Below are 18,844 nucleotides of genomic sequence, written 5' to 3' on the forward strand. Positions count from 1 at the left end.
GGACTACAGTTCCCGTCGGGCTCTGGGGGCGCCCCGGGGCGGGGCTCCGGGGGCCGGAGGGCTCGGCCGCACCGCGGCAGCCGCGCGGGGCCACCCGCCGCGCCGGAGAGCCGCGGCCCGTCTCCCCCGTCGCCCGTTCCCCTGCAGGACCGCGGTGTCGGCGCCGCCACCCGCTTCCTGCCCGAGGGGGCGGGGCGAGCCCAAGGAGGGCGGCGCCGGTTGGCTGGGAGAGGGACCCGTCTTCCCACCAGCCAATAGGCGCGCGGGACCCTGCGCCGCGCTGAAGCCGGTCGGCGGGTGAGTGGGTGAGGGCCCCGTGAGGGGACCCGCTCCGGCCCTCGCACCCCGCGGGCGGCGGCCAGGCCCGGCCCGGTGCGGGGGGTCCCTCCGGGGCCTGCCCGGCCCTGGTCCGCCGCCCGGCGTGGCCCGGCCTGACCCGCCCGGCCTGACCGTGTCCCAGGCCCTGGGCAGGAGCTACGGGGACCCGCCGGGTTTGGGGAGGCCGCGGGGTGGCCACGGCCGGGCCTGGGCTCGGGACCGCCAGGAAAGCGCCGTTACTCAGCCAGGGCCCAGCCCGGCAGGAACTGTCAGCACAGCCGGTACCAGCCAAAGGGCCCGGGGGCTGGGGCATGGTGGCAGTTGTGCTCGTGGGTTTTTCCCCACCAGGCTAGCGATGTATTTTATGATTATTTTTTTTTCTCATTGCAGCCCCCTCAAGCCAAACACCAGTCTGTCAGTGTGCCAGGCCCCGTCAGAGTCAAGGATGGGAGCAAGGAGCAGGACTGGGTGTGTAGCATGGCGCTGGAGGATGCCTTTTGGCCCGTGGCACGCTGGGTGTGTGGCTTGAGGCGACTGACTTGTGCTGTGCCCAGAAACCGAAGGAGTCAAGATACAGGGAAAATTTGGGCACCTCAGTCTTTAAAAGCCACTTCCTCATGGCTCTGGGTTACATCTCCCAGGGCACCGTTCCTCACAGCAGGAATAACTGGAGTTTTCCAGCCTGACTAGCCTCTGTGGCTCATGTTTCAGCTTTCCCCCCTGCTTGATTTAGTTGGCACAGACCAAATACACCAACAAATGGTGTATTTGGGGAAAAACTGGTTCTGGCTCCTGCCTGTAACATCTGCAGGAACAGGCTGGACTCTCTACCCTTGTGTACAGTTCAAACCCAAGCTTGTTAAATATTTATACCTTGAACTGTGGATCTTATATCTGTACAGGCCCTGTGACGGCACAAGTGTTTTCAAACCCCGTTCGGATGTGGTTTCTAGAGTAACTCTTCCAAGTGCACTTTTACCCCTGCCGTAATTCTCCCAGCAAGCTGCCTGCCTGCAGAGGTATGTACCAGAGGGACAGAAATAGCAGGTTTTTTGGGACCGAGTCCCAGCCGAGGCTGGAGGCCAGAGTGTCGGGGTTACTGCAGTTAAAACCCTGTATTTACTCTACTTGGGCAGGAGAGTTTTTAATGAATTTTAAAAAAACACATGAGCAGAGCCTGTGCCCCTGCAAGGCAGCACCGAAGGCCTGGTTCTCCTCATGCAGCGTTAGCCCTTGTAGGCTGTTGCGGAGGGCGGATAAAATCCTGACAGGGAGGGCAGGATATTAACCTGCTGCCATAAATAAACAGCCCCTCTGTTGTGCCGAGCCCACTGTAGTGTTGGGAAATGCTCCCTGTGGGGACCGAGTACTGACTTGGCAGCAAAGTCTGGGATATATGTCAGCCTCCCACAAAGCACTGATGTTTATTATAAGTGCCCTTTCTGATTCCCTTTGAATTCCCCCTTGTTGTTGCTCGAGTTAACCCCATCTGTTCTCCTGGTGTCTTGAAAGGGAAAAGAGCACGTGGCGCTGCTGCGGGCTGGCGTCGGCTCTCGGCAGCCATGAGGAAAAGTCGCTTTGCGACGCTGCTGGCTTTTGCTCTCACTCCTGCTTCTGCTGAATTGCCTCCAGCTGCCAAAGGACTTAATCCCCCCGCTCCTCACCCCCAGACTGTGGGTCTGAGTCTTGTTTGTAGGACTATGTTATGACAAAATTGTCTTTTTTTTTTCTAAGAAAAAGGAAGCAGTGCTGTGTTTTCATGCACCTTCAGCCGTCCTGCAGGCCCGTGTTCCTGACTGCTGCCCTTGGGTGCAAGGCGGCTGGTCCCTGTTGGTGAGGGACGGTGTGGGCAGTAGGTGCCTGGTTGCTGTGTGTGCAGAGTTTTTTGGGAGCTGGTGGCCACCTCTCCTGGTGTCTGGAGAGAGGTGTCAGAACCAGGTTAGGCAGAGTGATGGTTACTGAGATCGTTGGGTTTTGGGGTACGTGGCTCACAGGGAGTGGCAGTGGGAGCTGGGTCTCCCTTTCCCTGGGCAAGAGGAAGCTGTGGGGTGTCTCCCAGCAGCCTGTGGCTCTTGGCCAAAGATGATGGAGCCAGTTTCTTCTCAGATGCAAGGGGCAACAGCCACAAGCTGGGGCTTGGGTGGTTCAGGCTTATCCTGTGAGGGTGGTGTCACCCTGGACAAGGTGACAGCAAAGTTGGGGCCTCAGGGATCTGCAGGACTGGGCTGCACAAAGCCCTGAGTACCCTTGGCTGCGGCTGGTGTTGGTCCATGGGGGCTGGAGAGGGGACGCTGGGGTCTGTTCCCCACGTGCTGTGGCTGTTGCCTTTTTGGGGATGCAGATACCAGCTTGCTCACAGGAGTCCCTGCTCCCACCCAGAGCTGCCTCTGCATCGCTGAGCGTTTTGGTTTTGAAAGGGCGCAAGGGGGTCTAGAGGGCTGCAGGGTTTGGACTGAGTGGGGAGAGATCTCAGTGCAGAAACTGGGAGAGAATTTGTCTGCTCGGGGTCAGGGGGTTACCGGTGCCCTCCCAGCCTCGAGTTCATCGGCAAGCACAGACTCTGTGTTCAAGCTAACAGGCACAAGTCTGCTGCTCAGAGCCCTGATTTCTCGTGTCTCTTGGGCTGCCGCTGACCGTGCTGGCTTCCAGGTAGCACAGGGATGCAGTTTCCTTACTGCCTTGTGTGCTTTGCATCCCAGTTGTGTCAGAGGTAGCTTATCTCCCTCACACCCCAGCTGTAGGGATCAAGCAGGTTTTTCCCTCTCTGCCCTGGTGTTTCTTGGTCCAGGCTGAGATGTTGTCTGAATTCTTCCCCTTTGCCACTGATGCTTGGCAACCCTGCCAGAAATTTCCTCTGATTTAGGGTGCTGCAGGTGAGCCTGCGGCTTGATGGGTGCAGATGCTAAAGGGGAGTGAGTTGTGTGGAGCTGCAGCTAAACCAGCTGGAGGAATTTAGGGCTGGCTCAAGTTGCACATCCAGAGTGAGCAGGGTCCAGGGAAGCCTCATTTAACCCACTGCTGTCTTTCAGCCTGTAAAACAGGGGTAGCCAGCTCAGAGCGGTGCCAAAATCGTGCTAATGTCTCGGTGATGCCCTGAAAACATTTGAAAATGAGCTTTGAATGGAGTTGTCTGTTTAGGATAAACATTTGATGTGCACAGCATGAACAAAACAGCCCTGTCCTGGCCTGTTTTCCAGCTCTTTTCTTTCCATTTCAGAGCACAATGTTCCTGGTCGGACTCTCGGGTGGAATCGCGTCGGGGAAGAGCACGGTGGTGGCCGTACTCCGGGAACTGGGCTGTGCTGTGATTGATGCCGATGTTATTGCCAGAGAGGGTGAGTTCTGCATAGTTGATCTTTCTCCCCGAGTTTCCCCTGACGACTGGGATTGATGCGGGGAAGCGCAGACGGCAGAGGGTGCTCTGGCTCCGTTACAGAAGTGTTTCCCTCAGTTCCCCAGCCGATGAGGCTGCGTGGAGCCTCATCGTCTCGCTTGAACTAGGATATATTTCTAATAAAGAAAAAAAATAAAATCATGTCCTAATAAACACTGTGGGGAGATCTTGCCCTGAGTTTCCCTCTCCTGGAGTGCAATGCTTGCCGGCTTTGAAAGCCAACTCCGGGCAAAATAAATACGGTTCTCTGTGAAGCGGGTTCCCTCGGCTGATCTCGTGTCCCTGCTAAGCCCCAGGACGCCCATCCTGTAATTTGGTTATGTTTGGTGGGATCACTGACAGAAGAGAATTTCCCTCCGTGCTGGCTGTGGCTTGCTGGGTTATACTGAGAGATTGGTCCACAAAATTACTTGTGCCTTAATGCACTTAGGAAAAAGAGGCTGCAGCTATCCCGGATCAGAGGGAATTCAGCCTGTGCGTCTGCAGAGCACACCTGCCTCTCGCTGCTCCCAGAATGTGCTGCCCTGGCTACAGAAAAGACCCAGAAATCCAGATCTGTTGCCTCAGCAGGACTGGAGCAGACCCTGCTCGCCCTGATTACCTGTGCGATGCGGCACAAGATGTCAATCCCTCCGTGCCACCGGGATAACGAGGAGAGCAGCGCTTGCTCCAGGAGGGGCTGCTGATTTTGTATGCAGCAGGTTTCGGGTCTGCAGCTGAGCAGTGGTGCAGGCAGTGTCATTCGGAAGTGCCTGCACTTTGCTGTTTGGTGAAGACCTTACCCTGTAGCCGTGCAAAGCTGTGATGCTCTTAACGTTTTATTGCACTGTAATTCCCCTCAAGGTGCAGAAAATTTGCTGGAGGTGCTAAAAGCCCTCAGAGACCATAGGAAAACACTGCAGATACTCAGCGTCAGTTTTCTACCAATCACTTCATTTTTCTCCAATTCCTTTTTTATATGTGTTTGTTTACTCTATGGATTTTACCCATCCTGAAACTGCCTCGATGTGAAATTCCACAGGAGAAAGAAATTGGTCTTAAAGACTTTTATTAGGTTGGCCTGAGGTTACAACCTGTGGCAATGTTCCTGGATTTTGGAGAAAAAATTATATACGGTCTGTCATTCTCTGTGGTTAGGCTCAGCTTGATCTTAATTATGGTTTTATTACTGCTTGTTAGTGATTTTTTGGTGGCTTTAAAATGACACGCTCATGTAATGTCAGAGTCCCTGCACATACCTGTTGGGAACTGATCTCTCGGAAGGTTTCTGTGTTCATTCTCATGAAGAACTTGGTGACAGAGGCAAAGGACAGTAAAAAGCCGTAGTAGCAGTCAGAGCCAGCTTGTAGCAGCCAGGCTGTAGTCACCCAGTGCTGAAGTTTCCAGCTAAAATAAAGCTGGCGCTGCCCTGGTCCCTTTAGGATCTGCCTGCCCGGCTCCTGGCCCTGCAGGCAGTGGGAACGGGCTCAGCACCGCTCCTGCCCGCGCCTCGGCTGGGAGCTGTCAGCAAGTGCCCCCGCCCGCCGGCTGACTTCTAACCCCGAGCAGCAGCACGCCCGAGGGAGGGTTGTGGCGCTGAATTAATGTTTGCAGGATGCTTCGATCTCCCGGGCGTCAGCCCTCGAAGGGACCTTGGCCTGAGCGGGTTTTCTGCAGCTGCTTTCCTGCAGCACCGACGCCAGGTGTCTGCCGGGCTGCAGCGCTGAGCCGCGCCGCTCTCGCTTCAGCCTGTGCTGGCAGGCAGATGTGCTGCCCGCCAAGGAGAATCAAGCTCGGTTATTTAATGAACAAAACTCATTTGAGGCCGATCGCTGATGCAAACACCGACTGTGCTGCAGAGCTGGCTCTAACCTCCGGCTGTTTAACGTTATCAGTGGTGCAGCCCCGCTTCAAGGCCTATCAGCAGATCGTGCGTTACTTTGGCACCGAGATCCTCTTGGAGAACGGAGAGATAAATCGTGAGGCTCTAGCAAACATTATCTTCTCCCACCCGGAGAAACGGCAGCTGCTGAACTCCATCACCCACCCGGAGATCCAGAAGGAGATGCTGAAGCAGATCTTGAAGCACTTTGTGCTAGGTAAGAGGCCCTGTCCCAGCACACGGGACTCCTGCTCAGGCAGGAGCTGTCCCTGCCTGCGGGGCCTTTGATTCTGAGTGGGGAGAGGGACGGGGAAGAAGGGGAACGACGCTGCCTGGCGGCCTTTGTGCTCTGCCACCCGTGGCCTTTCGTCCTGGCGTTTGGAGGATTCCTTCCTGCCTTTCGCTGCTGCCCTTCACCACCTCCTTCTTCTGGGGTTTAAAGTACATCTGTAGGGCCTGAGAAGAGCATTGTGAGGCCTCTTCTGAGATTACGTGCTAGATAATGTCACACCTTCTGAAATGGCCAAATATTCTCTGCCCCCAACCTTTCCCGGCTTCAATGAAAGCTGTGGAGCCCTTTCAGTCTCGATAAGGTGAGAAATGGGCTGACAGCTGTGGTTTCCAAAGTCCCGCTTTTTCCCCTGATAAATATAACAAATACAGCTGTCAAACTTGGTCTACTCAAATGCCAGATAAGATCACCAGCTGTTTTGGAGGTCTCCGTGTAGACAGAAGGATCTCTTAATAGAGTCAGTCTGGTTTCGTGGAGCTTATCAAAGCTGAGCCTTGTGACAGCTGAATAGGCCTGTGCTGGGGCACTGCGGGGGCCGTTCTCTGCTGTGGGGTGAGGAGGAGGAGAAAGCACAAAGGAAGCAACAGGCAGGAAAGCCGGGAGCCAGAGATGGAGTCTTGTACTTGGGGCTGTGGCCTCGGGAGGCGGATGCCGTCCTGCCCCTGGCGAGAGCTCTGTGTGTCTTCAGCAGGCTGCTTTGTCCTCATTAGTCAGGTTTTAATGATTTGGGATAGCTGGATGTTGTCTCTAAGGATCGCTGTGTAAGGAAAGCTCTTATCGATCAAACCGTAGGGCCGCAAGAAGTCTCTCTGGGTGGAGATGCTGGTAAAATGGTGGCATATTGGCTGATGATGTCTTTGTCAAAGCTTTTATTGCCATGGCCAGCTCAGCTGTGGGGTTCAGGTTATAAAGAGGGGGGACACCAGCAAAACTGGAGGTGTCCCTGAAGCTGGGGGACACACAGGGGAGTGAGGCCCTGACTTAGAGCTTTCCCTACCCCCTGCCGCTCCCCCAGGCTCGCCAGAGCGTACCCCCATGTCCCCAGACGCTGCTGTCTGCCGGGGCAGTTGGTGCTTGCGAAGGGTGGGGGCACGTGGAGAGCCTGGGGTGGGCTGCAGGGTCTGGGAGGAGGGCGGCTGGCGGTTATGAGCTCTCCTCCGCCACCTGCTCCACCTGGTGACAACAATTTTTAACCAAACCTGGCCAGGTTTGGTGAGGTCAGGCCCTGGGGCTGTGCCTGCAGGCACCCCCATGTTTCAGTGTCCCAGCTCTGAGAGGTCTGCAGGGATTTCTTTGGAAAAATAGAAGTGTTTAGCCAAAGCTTTCCATAAAGGAAACCAAACTGAGCTGGGAAGCGTCAAATGACGGCAGCGTGGGACAGGTGAGAGAACAGAGCAAGCTCTGCTGTGGGCTCTGCTCCCCTGGAGAGGCCACCAGCGGCGGCGTGACTGCCGCTCTCGCCAGCCAGGCACAGGCGCTTTCACTTGGGCTTCTTGTTTCAGCTCCTCATTATATTTCTCCAGCTTCACCTTTGATCTGAGATCATCCAGGTTAGGGTTTTTCTGGTTTTTTGTTTTTAATTTTTTCTCTGGAAGCCTGGAACAAAACCATTTCCTGCTCACGAGAGGGAGGAGGGCCCTCGGCTCAGCCGTGGAGCTGAGAGCTCTCCCATCGCTTTGCTGGAGCAGCTGTGGCCACGGTGTGTGTGCGGCACGAGGGGGTTGGGAATCCGAGTGACTGTTCCCTTTGGGTGGGGGCTTGGTCATTCCTCCAGGCCATGCAGGAGGCGCTCCTGGGGGGCTGAGGGGGTTTCAGGGTGGTGGGGGAAGCGTTTGCTTCTCCTGGGAGATCTGGAGAGATGCCTAAGGGCTGTTACGGAGCAGTGCTGTGGGTGTCTCAGTGCCTATGTCCCTCTCTCAGGGGGTGTCACTGGTTTGTCTTGGCATTGCTGTTACGCCGCCCCCCCCCAGACTCTCAGACTGTCTCAGCTGTCCCTTTCAACACCGTGCCATTTTCTAGGCTGGGCCTCGACGTCCCGTTGCCGGGACGGCAAAATCTGCCTGGAGCTAGAAAAGCTGCCCCTGGATGAGGGGGACGGGCGGAGGCTGAAGGCGTCAATGGCCGAACCCCCCGTGCCAGCGCTGGGGGCAGCTGGGCACGCGCAGTTGGGGGGCACGGCCGGGGATGTGCGATCGAGTGGACAATGGTGGGGCTGCATGAAGGGGGGTGTGGGCCCCTCTGGGCCGCTCCGTGCCTGCCAGCCCCTGGAGCTCTCTCCCGCCGGCCCTTCGCATGTGGAAGTTTTCCGTGGCCGAAGCTCTCCTGCTGCCCCTGCCGAGCTCTCTCGCCTGCCCACGCTCTCACCTGCCGACCCTCTCCCCATCGCCTGCCCCAGGGCCAGACCAGCAGCCTCCTTCCCCATCGCTGCAGAGGATTCCCCCCATCGCCTGGAGAGGATCCTCCATCGCCTGCAGGATTCCCCCCACCTGCCCTGGGACCGGTCCATCAGGACGCTGCTGGACACGTTGCAGCAGCATTGATTCATGGAAAAAAGACTCTACATCTCAGAGTTACACAGCAGGTATGTTTGTATGTTTACTCCAGCACTGGGGTGCAAGGGGATTTCTCCACAAAGCTTGCACACCCACTGCACATTTTACCAAAAACTGATAGTGTGAATATCTGTATTCATTGGGTTACATAACACAACCATACATATGCAGGAGTGAGGCTGGGGTAGTTCGAAAGGCTGATGTCAACAGTTGATGTTCTCTTTGCACCTGTCCATTGCCTCTTGGTGGGTGTCTTCGGGGGTTATTGGGAGGAAGGCTCGTAGTCTTTCTCACATTTTTTTTTTCCCCCGGAGCATGCACAGATTCTCTTGGCCCATTTCTTGAATAATAAGAGCGTTTTTCAGCTGGTTTACTCATTCTGTTTTATCTAAGAGAACCAGTGGATCTTTTCCTGTCCATATATGTCTATCTTTACTCATTACCAAGACTCCCAACTAGTTAGAGCACACCTGTTCCTCAAGGACAAAACCATAATATTTTGCTGAACATTATAGTTCTTGGTAGATTTTCACAGTGAACTGCTGTGTTTTATGAACACAGTAGTCCTTGGTAAAATTCCACAGAACAGTCTGGGCAAGCAGGATTCTTAGCAATATTAAAAAAGTACTATAAGTAATACTATAACTTGCTATAAGTAAGTAAATAAGTTGCTAAGCAGTTTTCTATTAGTAAGTAAATAAGTCTCAAAACAAGTAATAATTTCTCTGTATCAGTGGTGATAATTAGTGTTGCTGCTTCTTCTTTTTGTTGGCTTGCTTAGGTTTTCTGACTTTTCCTTTCTTCTTCCTTCTGTCCTGTCACTATTATTGGTTTGTTTTGCAAAGTAAAACTCACAAGGTTGTACAGCATCTGACCTCGTTTGCATCTTAATCTCGCTCTTGGGATCGTTTAAGAACCCTCCCCAATATTGGATCGGGAGACTTTAATTTGGCGTCACAGACAGGATCCCTAGAGGTGAGAGTGCTATACTGCCTTGCTGTGTTCAGTGTAACTCTCTCTGGATGAAATAACCCCCTTTTGTGTTACATTAAGGTGTGACCTCCTGAGAGTGAATGGGGGGAAGAGTGGGCAGTAAAATTACATTTGTGTAACATTATGGTGTGGCCTTCTGAAAGAGAAAAGGGGAAACTTGGATACTAAGGTGTGACCCTCTCAGGACGATGACCCCTTTGTGTTAGGGAAAAGAACGGCTGCCCAGAAGGCACAAGCCGATGCTTGTGACAATGTGCCCTCACGGGTTGAAGGAACAGATAAATACATGATCTATTGGAAGGGCACTGATCTCGTCCCTCGCTCCCAGGACAAGATTGGGTGAAAAATCACTGGTTTGAACCACAGAGTGTGGTGGATGGGATAAGAGCATTGCAGAAGGAAGCTAAGGTTAGGAGAGGGACAGGAAAAAGCTGTAACTTGTGCAGCGTTAGGAGCAAGCCTGGCAGCTGAGGTGGAGGAGAGAAAGCAGAAGTCTTGTCAAGCTGATGCTGTAATAGGCTCCCTGCAGACTGCCATACAGCCCCTGCAGGAACAATTAAAAGAAAGTAAACAATTGCTAGAAGAGGAAAGGAACCAAAATACAGTATTAAAGGGGGAATTGAGGGATCAGCTTTTGAGGGAGGCAGATACACTGGCGGAGGTAGAAGTGAAGCTGTTGGAGAAGGAGATACAGCAAATCTACCCCCAAGGAGATTTGCAGAAGGCCAAAGAAACTGTAGAAAGCCTCCCCCATATGTATCCACTGGTTAAAACAGTGTGTGTACGAGGATGACAGCAATGACCGTCCTCAGGTTATCGCCAAAGAAGTCCCATTTACAGCAACGGAATTAGCAAAGTTGAGAAAAGATTTTGCAAGGACTACAAATGAATCAGAGACAGAGTATGTGTGGAGAGTATCTTTGTCAGGAGGGGGCGGAATTTTGTTGTCAGAAAAAGAAGCAGAAGGATATTGGGGTCAGGTATGCTTCTAACTACTGGCGACCACTGCACCCCATGGTCATTGACTCAAGAGCTCGTCTTGGGCTGGAGGGCTGAACCCCTTGGAGAGGCGGGATCCCCTCGCCACAACAGGCACAGTGGGTCAGTCGCTGTCGCCACATGACGTATAATCGGGAGCTCAAGCCCAGCCAGGGCTCCCCGATGATGGTGATGCCTGTGCACCCAGAGAGGATGACTCTGATACGGGGACTTCTGAACTGCCTGAAACCCACTGGGATTCAGTGACAAGGGAGGATTCAAAACACCCCCAATAGAGGGAAAATTACAGCCACTCCAGAGGGGATAGTGACCCCTGACCATCAGCAGTGAGGGAGAAAAGTATGGACATGGGGAGAGAGAGCCCAGGAGTTAATTAACTTAGGGAGAGTGTATGGTCCTGTTGGTGGATTGTCCCAAAGGGCTGAAACCAGGGTCGTAGGGGCTGCAGAGCGAGTTAGTGGGTGGCAACCATCTGTGAGGAAGGGCCGAGTCTTGGAGTCGCCCTGAGGTTGGAATTTTGGGAGAGAGAGACCCCTAAACTGGACAGGGACTGCGGCAGCTGGGGCTTCAGAAAGGTATTCCCGGGGACCTGATGGATGGGTTCCCGACCCGAAAATTAGAGCAACTTGTGCAGAAAGGGCAAAGGGCCACTTTCAGACCAACCCCTGATGCTCCACCCTTGATAGACCCTGAGGAGGAGCTGACCGGGAAAAAGAAGGTGGTGGGAAACTGGGCCTGCTGCCCCCCAACAGTGAGGGGGGGGCAGAGGATGGAGGTTTGTAAGAGAACTCACCTGCAGTACAAAAGGGGATTTAATGATTACTGCTGCTGTAGGACCAAGGAAAAGACTGGTAACGTTTTTGATTAATCTTGGGACACAGATTACCGCGCTAACGTGGACCAAAGCAGAACAATGTGGAATCTTGATTCCATCTAGAAATTTAATTGTTCTAAATGCCTTGGGAAAAACACAGTCGGTGCCTCTGGCTCTGGTGACACTGTGGTTACCAGGAGAGGAAAACCCTGTCAGTACCATGGTGGCCACGGGATCTTTTCAGATGAGTCTTTTAGGGATGGATGTGTTAGAAGGCAGGTGGTGGCACGACACCTAGGGCAACTCATGGTCTTTTGGCATAGCCCAGATGAGGCGATCGGTCGCTATGCCCAGGCGGAGGGTCACCCATTGCAAGCGGCACCTGCCCTTCCCCCCTCCAAAATTACCAACATGAAACCCTGCTCATTGCCGTTAGGGGCCAGGGCAGGGATGGCACCAGTGACTGAGGATCTCCAGCAACGGGGAATTCACCCTTTCCCCGTGTAATTCACTGGTGTGGCCGGTACATAAACCTAATGGAAACTGGCGATTAAGTGTTGACTGCCAGCGTCTGAATGCAGACACTGGCCCCCTGACTGCGGCTGTACCTAACACAGCCCAATTAATCGCAGCCATTCAAGAACAGGCCCACCCCATCTTAGCAACTATTGATGTGAGAGACACTTTTTTTATGGTTCCACTCCAAGAGGGTGATCAAAATCGATTTGCTTTTGCTTGGGAAGGTCAACAGTATGCCTTTACCCGCTTGCCCCAGGGATATAAACACTCCCCTACCCTGGCCCACCATGGCCTGGCGCAGGAATGGGCATAATCCCCTCAGAAGGGGAGAGCGAGGTCTATCAGTATATCGATGACTTATTAATAGGGGGACATGTCATGGCCTCAGTGCAGACTATGCAGGGTAAAATCATCAACCATCTGGAAGAAATAGGCCTTCAAATACTCAAGGAGAAAATACAAGCCAGTGAGGTAAATTTTTAGGCATCTGGTGGAAAGGAGGGTCAGTCTGTATTCCTCATGACACCCTCTCAGCATGAGATCAGGTAAAGATCCCAGAAAATAAGAAAGAGCTGCAACATGCCTTAGGATTATTGGTCTTGTGGAGAAAGCATATCCCAGACTTTGCAATAACTGCAGGACCCTTATATAATCTGTTGTGGAAAGGGGTGCTGGGGAGTGGACTCTAGCCCATGATAGGGTGTCGCCACTTTTGGTGTTTGAAGCCAGCACCCACTGAGCCTTGGGCCCCATCCACCCCACACCCTGTCCAGACCGAATCGGGGTTTGCACGCTCAGGACTGTCAGTTCACTTTTGGCGAAAGGGACCACATGGTCCTATCCGACCCAACCGGGTTAAAACTCTAGGAGTTCTAAGGATGCTGAAAAACAGTATTCCAGTTGGGAAAAAGGTCTGTAGTGAGTTTGGCTCTTAGAGAAGCAGAGTGAACCATATGCCGACAGCCTGTAGCCTTAAGGGGAGCCTTTAAGGTAATTACACCTGTGTTGGCAGGAACTCCTCCCCCTGACCGGGTGGCTGTTGCAGATGAAAGTATTAACATGGTAAGGATTTAATGGAAATTTTAGATTTATTAATAAATAACAGCAATCGCTCATTTACAAAATAATTTAGAAGGTGTTATAAAAATAGCAACTTATTTACAGATTCTAGGATGACAAGATTCACACTAACTTACTTCATGGTGTCCTATACATATGTACATGCACATACACAAACACAAAACGTGCAAACACACACACAGAAACAAAAGTATTTGGATCCAGCAGAATGAACACAAAACGTGCAAACACACACAGAGATAAAAGTATTCGGATGCCGTAGAATGATGTACTCACACACCAGTAAGCAGAGAAAGAGCGGGTGAAAGTGAGCTCAAAGTAAAATTTCTCTCTTGTCGAGTTTAGAGGAAATACTCCCAACACCTCAGCATTCCTCAACAGGCAATAACTGAGACTCAAGCAGGTGGACTTTGCCGTGGCCTTCCCTCAGCTCTGGCAGCAGACGACACCGTAGGGTTTTGGTACCTGACGGCTCCCAGCTCAGGGGAGATGCTGGTCACAGGCCGCTGCGATCCAGGAGAGCTCAAAGGGTCTCCCTGGTGGTCGCAATTTATAGGGTCCAAGATCACTGACATTTGTCAGATCCCTTCTGCTCACACGCAGCTTGAACAATGAAGTACTCTGGTGCCTTCCAGCAGTTGCACAAGAACTTGATGACTGTGCAGCTCTGTTACTGTTCCATCTGACCCCATCCCAGGCAGAGGTGTGCCAGGCCCTCAGGAGATGAGGGGCTGTTATAACTGTTCCCCAGCAATGGGGAGGGGCAGGAGCCAGGCTTGTTAAGGGGGTGCCTTAACGTTATCAGTCCTTACCTCCACAGGTTGGTGTGTAGCTGGGGGAGCTATGAGCGGAATCACACCTGGCACCAAGCAGCCCAACAAGGAGAGGCGGGGAGGGGTGAGAATTGCACCACCACAGTGACCCAAGGGGATACCCTGAGGAAATGGTACGTTAAAACCAACCTTATTGTGATGTTTCACAGTCACTGAAAGTACCCCTAAGGTGTTAAACATACAGGAAAACTCACTACAAGAACCTACATGGGAAGGTCCCTTGCTAATGGGGCCTGGGCTTTTAAAGGTTATTGTTGAATTTGTGGACAACGTGCCCATTAGAGGCTATTTTTAAATGGGATAGGAATATGTTACATAGGGTATATTAAACCATTGTTTTTCTTACTGTCACCAAACCAGGGCGAGGGGTTAAGGATTAAGGTTTATGATGACGTAAATCAGCATCTATTGACACTGCCTTGAGAGGAGGCAGTGCCCAAACCTGGGGCATGGAGGAATGGACCCCACAAGGGATCATCCAACATTATGGGCCTGCCACCCACAACCCCAATGGGCTAATTAGCAGCACTCGAGAACCCATTTATGAGTTAAATTGTTTTACTCGGCTACAGGCCATCTTAATAATGATTATTAATGAAGCTGCTTGTGCCCTGGATTTCTTGGCAGACACAAAGGTGAACTGTAACATTCTAACGTCATAGGGTTCTCGATTACCTGCTAGCCAAAGAAAGGGTTGTTTGGGGCAAATTAAAACAATTTTAACGCTTGTTTGAAAGTTGATGGCAATGGTCAGGTGGTCCAACAAATAACGTCTGGGATTAGAAACTGTCCCATGTCCCTGTTCAGACGTAGATTGTTAGAGCTAATACTGTGTTATTTGTTTATTTGTAGTGCTATTGCTTATCTGCCTTTGTCTAAATTTGGAATAAAAGTTTCTAGGCCCAGATGACGTGTGCTTTAGGATAAGGGGGTGTGGAAATCGATTTTCCTGCTGCGTGTGCTGACCCCAACTCCGGCAGACCAGGGCAGCAACACCTCTGTGGTACATTACTAGAAAATAATGGATCCTATGTTAGAATTGATTTCAATTCACTTTTTAACCTTAAACTTGTTAGCCATTACCTTAATTGTTATTCTAATACTTCTTTTCTGTCATTGTAAATGTCCACCATGTACACTGCCATCATCTTCTACTAATTCCTGACAACCTTAAAATCAGATTATAGAAATTCTTGGTTTTGTAAAGTTAGTTGAATTTAAACATGACATACTTGTTAGAGATGTTGTTAGTTATGTGCTTGCTGGCTGAAGATACTCATATTTGTTAAGGATATTGTTAACAACATATTTATTGACTGAAAATTTGCCAGAAAAATTGTCGGATGCCGTGCTGGATGCTGTTTCTGCTCTTTATCTTTTTCTTTCTTTCTTTCTGTCTCTGCCTTGCCACCATGAAGACAGTGATGTTGAGCCACGGAGTGGTGTAAGGGGCTGTGTCAGCTGTTTTGTCTCAGCACTGCTGTTACGCCATTACCCCATATTGGATCAGGACACCCTCCTCGCCTGCACCAGCTGGGAACTGGGCTGGGCACCGCCAGCCCTGCTTGGATGCCTCCCTGGGGCACTGCGAGGCTGTGTCTGGGGGCTTGCAGCCCCCACTGGCATCTGAGATTTCTGGAAAAACCCACAGTCGGAGTCAGGGCTGGGGCTGCCGCCGTGCATGAGCACATCCTGGATGATGCCAGGGCTTTGGGTTGGGGTGTTGCCCTTTGGGGACGCGACCAGCTGTACCCCACTCGCTCACCAAGTGCAGGAGACGCTGATTATTTTCCGCAGCTCTGTCCCGTCTTGCGAGATCCCTTCCGTGGCTTTGCTGCTCAAGTCATCGCCGAGTTTTTGCTTGTCTTCTCAGCATGCCGGGCCCCTCCTTTCCTGCCGCTCGATCTCACGCCTGCGTGATCCGCTCCGCCATCGTTTCACAAACATTGAAACCGGTGATGCTGGCTCCAACCAGCAGCCCCACGAGCCTGGTGGAGCTGCAGCCTCACCCACCTCTGTCCTCGCAGATCTACGTGAAGCAGCAGGACTGCACTGGCGGCCTCGCTGGCGACCTGCGAGTGGCCAAGATGAGCCTGATCGACCTGGCAGGCTCGGAGCGAGCTTCGGTCGCCAACACCAAGGGAGAGCGGCTCCGGGAGGGCGCCAACATCAACCGCTCGCTGCTGGCCCTCATCAACGTCATCAACGCCTTGGCTGAGGCAAAGGTAACGCTGCTCCTCGCGTGGCCCCGCCGGGGTGGGCGGGTGAGCGCGGTGTCCTCCGGGGATGGTTCTGCCCGCGCGGTGAGGGTGGCAGCCTGGGCTGGGCTCCGAGAGGTGCCGTGGGATGAGGGTGGCCGCGCCCTTGCGGCACAGATTTGGAGCTGAGCAGAGCCTTGATCTCTCGGTACAGAGCAGGAAAAGCCACATCCCGTACCGGGACAGCAAGCTCACACGCCTGCTGAAGGACTCCATCGGCGGCCACTGCCGCACCATCATGATCGCCGCCGTGAGTCCCTCCGTCCTGGCCTACGAGGACACCTACAACACCCTCAAGTACGCCGGCCGGGCCAAGGAGATCAAGGTGTCGGTGAGGATCTGGCGTTGCGGCGGTGATCTGCTCTGTGTTTGGGAGCGGCTGGGGATGGCTGGGAAGGAGCCTGGTTTGTGGTGGGGGAGGTTAGTGGCTGCCTCCTTATCCAGCTTGAGTTTTCCAGCCCTGGGGGTGCCGCTCTGGGCAGACAGCAGCGGATGAAGCTGCAGACAGTGTGTGCCCTGTCTTCGTGTAAAGCTCCTCAGCCCAGCACCCAGAAAGGCTTGTGACTGCGGCAGCAGGTCCCTGAGCGCAGCTCCTGTCCACTGCAGCACTGCAGATGCAGAGCTCTGAGTTTCTGGGCCCATGAAACCATCTGAGCAAGAGCTGATCCTTCCTCGCAGGTGGCAGATCTGGGGACGAAGCTCAGGGTCTATGAGGACGCTGCCCAGGAGTCGCAGAAACAGGTGCTGGCGAGAGGGGCTGCCCAGGTGAGGCTTGTGGGAAGCAGGGACAGAGCTTGGCGGGACCTCCTGGTGTGCCCCGAGCCTGTGGGGTTTTAATCCTCTTGGTTTAAGGTGGTTTGATGGAAACACCCGCTGGCAAACGGCTGCTGTAGGGCTCGCTGGGCTGACCTCCGCTGAGCTGTGACGGGGGGCTGTGAGGGGGATGCCCCGGGCTTTGCGGGTGCCTGGGAACTGCAGACAAGGAGGTGACTCTGTTTCTTCTCTGCTCCTTCAGCCCAGGTGTCTGTCGCCGTGCCCAGCACCCCCGGGATGAGTGGCACCGTGCAGCGCTTGCAGGACCTCGCTGCCCCCTGCAGCCCCACGTCGGTGGCTCCTGGCCCGATTAAGAGGAGGGGGACTACAACAAGTCACATGTCCCCGGTGTCATCGGCTGCCCAAAACCGCCGCACGCTGCCTGCTGTGCCCGTTCACAACCTGAACGAGACTTTTGAGGTCTCCAACAGCAGTGGTTCACCCAGCGTGGCCGAGGCAGCTGCCTCCAGCCTGCCAGAATTCTCCATCTGGGAGAGCGTCCAGAGCCACCTAAACAAGCAGGACGGCCCCGTCGTGCCCCAGTAGGTGCTGGCCTGGGGGGGTTAACTGTGGTTTTGGGGCTCCCCCCTCCACGATCTTGCTGTCTGGGTGAATCCTCCGTGGATCGCTGCAGCTCTGCTAAGGGGGGAGACTGGGCAGAAAACACTCAGCCTGCAGACAGGCAGCCAGCGGTCCGAGCTCGTGTGTGAATCGCTGTCAAAGATATAAAAAACATTCCAAGGAAATCTATTTCTCCCTTTGGGGCCCTTCTGGAGCCCCGCGTGCTGGCTGGGAAGCAGGTGGGGCCTCACCTCTGCTCCCAGAGAGGTTGGAGCGAGGGTTGGGACTGCACACTCTGGGGTTTTGCGTTTTATTGTTTAGTTGGTAGTTTGGGGTTTTTTTTATTGCCGGTGCTTCAAAGGGGCTCTGGATTTTCCAAAGCTCTGTGAATCTGTGAGAGCATCCAAAGGCAGAGATGGGCATGGCCTTGGTAACACAGGACACCCCGAGGTCTCCCCATCTCCTCCTGCAGGTCTAGGAAATGGTTCCTACCGAGGGAACTGGGGACATTGAGGTCCAGGGGAACAGCCCGAGCACCTCAGGGAGCAGCAGTAGCCAGGCGGCTGATGCCTCCTGTGCCGCTCTCCTGAGGATTTACCCCTCTTGGAACAGTTTTCCCCTACAAAACCGGGCAGGTTTCCTGTGACTCCTGTTCCCTGCGGGCGGATGGTGTTGGCCTGGCTGCCTCGCAGCCTCACGAGAGCGGGCACTAACTCCCTTCTCCTTGGCCGCAGAGCCTGTGCCCCGGTGTCTGCAGCTCTCAGGACTGATGGGGGATTTGAGATCCTGCACATCCTCTGCGTGGTGCAGGGGCCTGAGCATCGCTCGGACCCTCGGGGCTGCCCTCCTGCACAGCAGGATTTCTCTTGGGAAAGCTGAAATCCCCGATCCTGGGAAAAAGGAGTGGAGATGAGCCCCCCAGAGAAGTCCTGCTCCGTGCTGAGGAGCAAGCAAGGGGCCACCTAAACCCTGTAGAGATGCCAACCTCTTTGGGGGACACGCATGATAATTTTGTCAGGCGTAAATATCGATTCACGAGTCTGAGCTGACTTGGGTGAGCTAAAAAAAGAATCTAAACCCAGAGAAATTTCTGAAGAAAATCACCAGATTAATCTGAAAAATATTTTTTTTCCTTCAAAAAGGAAAAGATATTTAAAATTAAAAAAAAAAAAGGTTCACTCCAGCTAAGGATTTCAAAGGAACATTGAGTGTTTTGAAACGTTGGCACTCAAAGTTCTCAGCAATGAAAAAAGTAAAGAAAAAGGCCAAGAAAAGCAAGAATTTATTGGATGAAAATAGTCTGGTGGATCTTTTCAGCAGCATCTTAGAAAAACAGCTCTAATAAATCACCGATGCAGTTCGAGAACTCTGCAGAGCTTGGCCAGAAAACCTTGCGACAAGTCCAAGTCTTCTTTTGAAAAGGACTATATTGAGCTTAAAACCAACCGCCACCGCGAGGCCGCAGCAGAGCCAGGACCGTCGTGGCGGTGTGGCCCCCCCGGCCCTGCTACGCCAACCCGCAGCACGGGGAGTTCTCACATCGGCCCTCGCCGTCAC

At 53.3% G+C, this 18,844-nt stretch overlaps 2 protein-coding genes across 9 annotated transcripts; both read left to right on the top strand.

Annotated features, from left to right (window-relative positions):
• Positions 1–158: 158 nt before the first annotated feature.
• On the top strand, positions 159–13,762 carry DCAKD (dephospho-CoA kinase domain containing). 4 transcript variants are annotated; one of them, XM_074926532.1, is made up of 7 exons: positions 162–297; positions 709–786; positions 1,221–1,337; positions 3,536–3,653; positions 5,587–5,790; positions 7,885–8,446; positions 13,643–13,762. In XM_074926532.1, the coding sequence occupies exons 4-6, from the start codon at positions 3,542–3,544 to the stop codon at positions 8,403–8,405; spliced, it is 837 nt and encodes a 278-aa protein (XP_074782633.1). In that variant the 5' UTR covers positions 162–297; positions 709–786; positions 1,221–1,337; positions 3,536–3,541; the 3' UTR covers positions 8,406–8,446; positions 13,643–13,762. The 4 variants fall into 4 exon arrangements, with proteins under 4 accessions (XP_074782637.1, XP_074782633.1, XP_074782636.1 ...); XM_074926533.1 differs by lacking the exon at positions 162–297 and adding an exon at positions 304–599; XM_074926535.1 differs by lacking the exon at positions 709–786 and having other exon boundaries at positions 175–297.
• LOC141970145 (kinesin-like protein KIF18B) lies at positions 13,654–18,694 on the top strand. Of its 5 annotated transcripts, XM_074926530.1 has the most exons (6): positions 13,654–13,768; positions 15,683–15,880; positions 16,068–16,244; positions 16,592–16,678; positions 16,934–17,268; positions 18,022–18,166. In XM_074926530.1, exons 1-6 carry the CDS (start codon positions 13,766–13,768, stop codon positions 18,164–18,166), a joined length of 945 nt encoding a protein of 314 aa, XP_074782631.1. In that variant the 5' UTR covers positions 13,654–13,765. The 5 variants fall into 5 exon arrangements, with proteins under 5 accessions (XP_074782631.1, XP_074782630.1, XP_074782628.1 ...); XM_074926529.1 differs by lacking the exons at positions 13,654–13,768; positions 18,022–18,166 and adding an exon at positions 18,605–18,694 and having other exon boundaries at positions 15,530–15,880; XM_074926527.1 differs by lacking the exon at positions 13,654–13,768 and having other exon boundaries at positions 15,530–15,880.
• Positions 18,695–18,844: the final 150 nt, after the last annotated feature.

This window comes from Athene noctua, chromosome 25 (assembly GCF_965140245.1).
Source record: "Athene noctua chromosome 25, bAthNoc1.hap1.1, whole genome shotgun sequence".
Lineage (NCBI taxonomy): Eukaryota > Metazoa > Chordata > Aves > Strigiformes > Strigidae > Athene > Athene noctua.

Bases quoted from the DNA above. Each gene is read 5' to 3' on its own strand.
- DCAKD (XM_074926536.1), top strand. From the start codon at position 3,542: ATGTTCCTGGTCGGACTCTCGGGTGGAATCGCGTCGGGGAAGAGCACG. The intron at 3,654-5,586 runs GTGAGTTCTGCA...TAACGTTATCAG, and splicing joins CGATGTTATTGCCAGAGAGG to TGGTGCAGCCCCGCTTCAAG. The intron at 5,791-7,884 runs GTAAGAGGCCCT...GCCATTTTCTAG, and splicing joins CTTGAAGCACTTTGTGCTAG to GCTGGGCCTCGACGTCCCGT.
- LOC141970145 (XM_074926527.1), top strand. From the start codon at position 15,530: ATGCCGGGCCCCTCCTTTCCTGCCGCTCGATCTCACGCCTGCGTGATC. The intron at 15,881-16,067 runs GTAACGCTGCTC...CTCTCGGTACAG, and splicing joins ACGCCTTGGCTGAGGCAAAG to AGCAGGAAAAGCCACATCCC. The intron at 16,245-16,591 runs GTGAGGATCTGG...CCTTCCTCGCAG, and splicing joins CCAAGGAGATCAAGGTGTCG to GTGGCAGATCTGGGGACGAA.